The 7,362-nt window shown below is 37.3% G+C and overlaps 1 protein-coding gene across 2 annotated transcripts; it reads left to right on the forward strand.

Annotated features, from left to right (window-relative positions):
• Positions 1 to 1,632: 1,632 nt before the first annotated feature.
• On the forward strand, positions 1,633 to 2,679 carry LOC102840103 (etoposide-induced protein 2.4 homolog). Of its 2 annotated transcripts, XM_006866586.1 has the most exons (2): positions 1,660 to 2,327; positions 2,440 to 2,557. In XM_006866586.1, exons 1-2 carry the CDS (start codon positions 1,660 to 1,662, stop codon positions 2,555 to 2,557), a joined length of 786 nt encoding a protein of 261 aa, XP_006866648.1. The 2 variants fall into 2 exon arrangements, with proteins under 2 accessions (XP_006866649.1, XP_006866648.1); XM_006866587.1 differs by having other exon boundaries at positions 1,633 to 2,679.
• The last annotated feature ends 4,683 nt before the right edge of the window (positions 2,680 to 7,362 follow it).

The following is a 7,362-nucleotide window of genomic DNA, read 5'->3' on the forward strand; positions in this document are numbered from 1 at the left end:
ACTAAGATATAAGTATTCTTAATAAATCCCCTTTTCATATATGGGGAAAGAGACATAGTCCATTTAAATAATTTAATTAATATTACAGACTAATAGGGAATTAGATATTGATTTGAACTAAATTAAGCCCCATATGCATACTATTTATGAAAGTACATCATTATTTGTATTCTTTTTTTTTCTTAATGTTTTATTGTGAATTATGTGATAGTTTACTTGGGAGAAAATTAGTTTTACATTCATCCTATCGTATATTATTTCATTGCTATTGTTATAATCCCCTCCATTCATAATCAACCAACCAAAGGGTATACACTACAAGCCTGCCCCCAGTCATCTGCACACAGCCCCTTTCTCTCTCTGTGTCTAAAGTCCCCGTCAGCCCCATCTCTCCACGTCATTGTCTCTGCTTCCATCTCAGGCATCACTGCTTCTCTGGGTAGGGTCCTGCTCTCCGTTCTTCTCCCTTGATGGTCCCAGGGACCTCTGCTCTTAGGCCGAAAAGTTAATCACTCCCTTCCTTGCGAAAAAATGTTTACCTTTATAATTCCATCCCTCACAACCAGTCCAGATAACAATTATTTACTATTGTATCCCAAGAGATCCATCTAGATTTCATTTCATCAGCCCCGCCTAGATAGATTGTATACTACTCAGTGGAGATTCTACCTTCCTCCATGCCCATGAATCTAGCTTCCCTCTTGAAAGCTTGTAAGCCAGTCACTTCGTGCCTTTGTAGCCCCCCCATTTTGGGTAGCCAATGTCTAAGTTGCCCATCCCTGTCTACTCTGTGTATGGAGGGGATGGGAATGTATTCTTATAATATAGTTTGTATCTCAATTTTAAATCAGAAAAATAATTTAAAAGGTCTGGTTGAATTTGGGAGATGATATCTGGAAGAACTGAAATATGTGTTTAACTCTAAATGGGCAGAAGTAAAAGAAAAAGAACTATTTGTTTCTGAGAGAACTGGAAATACATGATGGCAAAAGGGCCCAGTCCACTGACCTAATGGAAGGTGGAAAACCATGTTAGTGCAGCTATGTAAAGGTTGCACAAGGTCACTTACATTCTGTTTGGGCATTTAGTAGGTCTTGGAGAAAACTGGCTGAATGAAGTAGTCAGAAGGGCTCAATTTAGTTCAAGATTGGAGTATCTCTGGGATGACCTGCATCCAAAAAGTAGGAAGACACAGGTAAGAAGAGACAGAAGGGAAAGGAAGTGAAGAAATCAGAGAAACAGATAATATGTACTCTTAGACTATTTCTCTTTTGTGTTTGAAAGAAGGGAATGACTAATTGAAAAGCTACTACCCTGGAATGCTGAATTCCTTAGTCTATTTCAATATTAAAACTATCAGGCAAGTCATATTTTCCTAATATTACACTTGAGAAAGACCAGGTTAATGATTATCTGTTATTACACAATGCTTCAAAATTAGCAAGTTGCAGAACTACAATTCAAATCTACTTACCACTAATGTGGAAAACTTTTTTTGCATTGTTCAAGAATTAGATGATGGGATGCCCAGTGAGGCAGAGAACCTGGCCTTAGTGTTTTCAGGCGGAATCGGCAGCTGAGCGCTGAAGAGGCCTTTCATGATGAGAGTTTTTGCCACGCTTCTCTCTCAGTGTAGTTGATAGTTTGCATGGTGAAGACATGGCAGACAGTGTCAAAACCTTTCTTCAGGACCTTGCCAAAGGAATCAAGGACTCCATCTGGGGTATCTGTACCATCTCAAAGCTGGATGCTCGAATACAGCAAAAGAGAGAGGAACAGCGTCGAAGAAGGGCAAGTAGTGCCCTGGCTCAGAGGAGAGCCCAGAATATAGAGCCAGAATTAGAGCGTGATCCAGGTATTTTTAGTAGAATTTTCCAGTGCTGTGCTTGGAATGGAGGAGTATTCTGGCTTAGTCTCCTCTTGTTTTATCAAGTGTTTATTCCTATACTTCAGTCTATAACAGCAAAAATTATTGGTGATCCATCACTACATGGAGATGTTTGGTCATGGCTGGAATTCGTCCTCACATCAATTTTTAGTGTTCTTTGGGTGCTTCCACTGTTTGTGCTTAGCAAAGTTGTCAATGCCATTCGGTTCCAAGACATAGCTGATCTGGCATTTGAGGTATCAGGGAAGAAGCAACCATTATCTAGTTTCAGCAAAATCATTGCTGATATACTTTTCAACCTTTTGCTGCAGGTTCTTTTTCTTTTCCAGGGGATGTTTGTGAGTCTCTTTCCCATCCATCTTGTTGGTCAGCTGGTTAGTCTCCTGCATATGTCCCTTCTGTATTCACTATACTGCTTTGAATATCGCTGGTTCAATAATGGAATGGAGATGCACCAGCGGCTGTCAAACATAGAAAGGAATTGGCCTTACTACTTTGGATTTGGTTTACCCTTGGCTTTCCTCACAGCAATGCAATCCTCATACATTATCAGTGGCTGCCTCTTCTCCATCCTCTTTCCTTTATTCATTATTAGTGCCAATGAAGCAAAGACCCCTGGCAAAGCATACCTTTTTCAGTTGCGCCTCTTCTCCTTGGTGGTCTTCTTAAGCAACAGACTTTTCCACAAGACGATCTACCTGCAGTCTGCTCTGAGTAGCTCAACTTCTTCAGAGAAGTTTCCCTCACCACATCCATCTCCTGCTAAACTGAAGGCTGTTGCAGGCCACTGACTTCAACTGCTTCTCCAGGGGCTGGGCAGGATTGTGATGCTGTGGCAGATCTTCCTGTTTGCCTCTCTCTACCCAGGGAATGTGGGACCCACTCTGCCAAGAGCCCTTTGCATATTCTCTTCTCCGAGGAATTGGGGTTTTTGTTTCTGGAGCCCTTAGGCAAAATCTTACTGATAACCAGTATGTGGATTTTTAACACCCTGCGTCTGAAAATACCACAGGTTTTTCTGTAGCTATTTTCTAGCATTTGTGGGACTCTGTGCCTGGACTGATATTTTTCTTCCTATGCCATTTATCCTTCTACCTCCCCTTCTTGCCTCCCACCCTTGGATGAATGGAATTTGGAAATCTAGCTGTTTTAATTGGTGGGGGGAGAGGGGGTTCTGTAAAGCTGCATATGTAGGATGTGGTGGGTGAAAGAGTATCTCAGTTGTTCCTTGTCACTCCTTTGTAGCCATCACTGTCTTGTTTTTTTTTTTTTTGTAACTCAGGTTAGGTTTTGTTCTCTCTTGTTCAACCAACCACAAAACGATGTAATGAGAGGACAGAGATCAGCTAATCTGTTGGGTTTTGAGTGACTTTTGTTCTTCCCCTTTGGGGGTCGATTTTCTTAACTAGTACATAAAAGTATCTCAGCTACGAGGAATTACCAATTCTGGACAAGTACCACTGCAACAGAGACTGTTCAGAGAATCTGATCTTTTTAAACTTTGGAGGCCTGAAATTTATTGCTGGTCTTTGCCAAGTCTGTTATTTCAAAGGAATATTGGGGCTGCAAATACAAACTGAAGGGTAAATATGTTAAACCCATTGAAAAAAAAAAAAAAAAGAATTAGATGATGGGGAATAGCTTTAATTTCATAGTAATGATAACATACCAAAGTATCCATAGCTATTGTTGTTGGTAAGTGCTATCAAGTTGATTTCAACTCATAATAAACCTGAATAGGGTCTACATGGATGAAGATCTTGGCGGGAACAATAAACCTTATCTCTTTTCCAAGGATCACAAGTTGGGCTCGAACCACATACCCTGTGGTTTGCAGTCCAATGCTTATCATATGGAACACCTCCACTCCCCATCCACATTTTTCTTAATATCATATGTTTATTATTGCCTGTTTAATTTTATGGTAACATGTTGTTGTTGTTAAGTGCCATTGAGTCGGTTATTACTCATAGCAACTCTGTATAGGGTCAAGGAGCAATTGGTGAGTTAGAACCGTGCTCTTGTGCTTCAAGCAGACATTGGGGTTCAATGCCGCATCCCACAGTACCACTTCAGGACTCCAATGGTAATACAACTTTATGAAATTCAGAATATAATAAGGAAGACACCTTAATATGGCGGGGATTTATCAATAATAATCACTGCACATAGATTCACTTCAAAAAGGTGCAGTAAGATTCTGAAAAGAATATTACCTTCATAAAAGTGACAAGGAAATGATAAACTCTTTCAGAACACAGAAATTTCTGAAAAATTCAGTGTTTATTCAAGGAAAAAATGGCAGAAACTTGCTAATAAACAACTCTGACTTTTTAACTTACCTTATACGACACTTAGCAACAACAACATTCTTATGCTATGCTAATGAGTTAGCCTTGAAAGTGAGAATCCACAACTAAGATAATATAAACATGAGTGACATAGTTACTGAAGGGCAGAAGACAGGATGACTCTCGACAAAAGTCAATCCCCAAAGAGTAGTTACTATTTAACCAATCCGGCAGCTTACGAAAAGATTCCTTTTCAGAAAATGACTCAATTTGTGTGAGCTATACTACCCACTGGACATTTGTTGGGCGTAGGGGGAAACATGGAAAATTTTAAATATCTTTGTTGCTTGTAACAGCATTATTGATTAGAATTTATGATAATTTGACCAAAATAATTAAAAATAGATGAAAATACTGGGTGGTGAGACACATTTAAGTATTTCAAATGCTCTTATATTCATATTCTTGGGAACCTAAAAACCAAGGAAATAAACAAATCTGTATACATGCTCAGAGTTGTGTAAAACACAGGAAAAACATGAGAAGACCACAAACTCAATCAGGCTAAGCATAAGACTTTGAACAAGCAAAAAGTGAAAGCTAAGACAGAGTAAAATTGAATTGTACATGTATCCCAATTTACATATATAGTCCTTCAACAAAGCTGTGTTACTTACTGGTTCAATTAATTTCAGGAAATCACGAGTCTATTACTAAACTGGCTTAGAAGAGAATTCATTGATTGCCCATGAAAAAGAATACGGTCTTTTGAAAATTATCTCAGAAAAAGTACTAAAACAAAACAAAACAAACAAAAAGTGACAATAATAACCATTCAAAAGAGCAATAATGGTAGATCCTAAAAAGGGATTTTATTTCTATAATGTCTATATTCAGTAATCCCAGTGTCCAGTTTTCAACAAGAATTTGAGGCACACAAAGAAAAAAGACAATGTGACACATAAACATCAAAAATAAAAAGCAGATAGAAACAGCCTCTGAGGATGCTCAGACTTAACTATTAATAAATACTTTAAATCAACTACAACATAAGGAAACTCAAAGGTCTAAAGGAAAGTTTGATAAAAATTCAAGCAATTTATGATAACATTCTCTCACACAAAAGAATATATAAATAGAGCTTTACAAATTACTGATATTGTCCAATGATTTCCACATTCCTTTGGGTCACTCCTCTTTGGAAGGAGCACAAATACAGATCTCTTCTAGTCAGTTGGTCAGGTAGTTGTGTTCCAAATTTTTTAGCATAGATGAGTGAATGTCTCCAGTGCTGCATGAATTCATTGCATTCAGTCAATTCCTGGTGCCTTGTTCTTTGCCAATGACTTCAATGCACCTTGAAATTCTTCCTTCAAGATCACTGACCATTGGTAGTATGTTACGTCTATAAGTTGTTGAACATCGACCATTTCTTCTTGCTACAGTGACTCTTTGTATTCCTTCCATATTCTGTGGTTTTTGTTTTGTTTTTTAAGTTTTTATTGTGAATTGAGTTGAACAATAGAACAAAACACAGCCCAGTTATGTACCATCTGCACAAACATTGTTATGTCTGAGCCCATTGCTATTGCCACTGTGCCAATCCATCTCATTGGGTGTCTTCCTCTGTGTTACAGACCCTTTACTTTACCAAGAATCATGTCTTTCTCCAGAAAGACACTGGTCACTCATAAGAGCATGTTTTAAGTATGAGAGATGAAGTCTTGCCATGCTGGCTAAAAAGGAGCATCATGCTATTTGTCTTCCAACAAAGTTGTGTTTGTTCTTCTGACTGTCCATGGTACTTTTTTTTTAAGGTTTTTATTGTAGATTGAGTGAAAGTTTACAAGGCATATCATCAGTTTTACATTCAACAAATCATATACCTTGTTTCATTACAATGATTATAATCCCCTTCAAATACCATCAGTTAACAGTATTTCTCTCTATCCACATTAGCTTTTTAAAAACAAAAGGAAACAAACAATAAAACATTCAAGCATTTATAATAATTTACATCTCCAAAGGGCACATTCTGCATGTCTGCCTCCTAGTCCCCAGCTCTTAGTCCCTCTCTTCTTAGTCAATGAATCTGGAGTCCTCAGCCACTCCCTTTCTCTATGTCCCCATGTCTGCCTCCATCTCTGATGCCGCTGCTTCTCTGGATAAGGTCCTGCATTCTGTTTGTGCACTTCTTCCTTGATGGACCTAACTAGGGTCTTCTTTCTGGTCTGTAAAATTAACCACTCCCCTTTTTTGTTACAAAACTTCTACCTTTACAATTGTGAGAGTCACAATTAGTCATGATAACAATAATTAACTATTAAACCATAAGAATCTTATCCCATCACTTCTCCACTTAATGTGTTTTAGCCCTTTGTCAAAGATTACCTGGCTGTGGATAGATTTACTTCTGGGTTCTAAATTCTTTTCCATTTTTCTATATATCTATGATTGTACCAGTACAAGGTTGTTTTGACCATTGTGACAGTATAGCAGATTTTGAGATCAAGAATGTGAGAACTCCAACTTTGTTCTTCTTAAGTAATGCTTTGCTTATGTGAAGTCTCTTTCATTTCCATATAAAGATAATGGTCAGTTTTTTGCATTTCTTTAAAGAATGTTGGAATCTAGATTGACATTGTATTATATCTATAGAGTGTTTTGAGTAGTATTGACATTTTCACAATGATGTCTTCCTATCCATGAGCATAGTACATTTTTTCATTTTTATAAGTCTCCTTTGGTTTCTTACAGTAGTGTTTTGTTGTTTTCTTTGTATATATCTTTTGTTTCTCTTATGAGATTTGTTGCTAAATATTTGATCTTTTGAGAATTTATTATAAATGTTATTGTTTTCCTAATTTCCTTTTAAGAACTGCATTAGTATAGAGGATTCCAATTGATTTTTGTATGTTGATCTTGTACCTTTCCATTTTGCTGAGTCTTTTAATGAGTTCCAATAATTTTCTTGCTGCATCTTTGGGATTTTCTATGTATAGGATAATACCATCTACAAATAGAGAGATTTTGTTTCTTCTTTGCCTATTTTAGATGCCTTTAATTTCCCATTCTTGTCTTATAATTCTGGCTAAGATTTCGAACACAGTATTTAATAAGATTGGTGATAAAAGTCATCCTTGGTGACTGGCTTTTGGATTTGCATATATGCCTTTACTTCTT

This window comes from Chrysochloris asiatica, unplaced genomic scaffold, assembly GCF_000296735.1.
Source record: "Chrysochloris asiatica unplaced genomic scaffold, ChrAsi1.0 scaffold00093, whole genome shotgun sequence".
Classification (NCBI taxonomy): domain Eukaryota; kingdom Metazoa; phylum Chordata; class Mammalia; order Afrosoricida; family Chrysochloridae; genus Chrysochloris; species Chrysochloris asiatica.

Bases quoted from the DNA above. Each gene is read 5' to 3' on its own strand.
- LOC102840103 (XM_006866587.1), top strand. From the start codon at position 1,660: ATGGCAGACAGTGTCAAAACCTTTCTTCAGGACCTTGCCAAAGGAATC.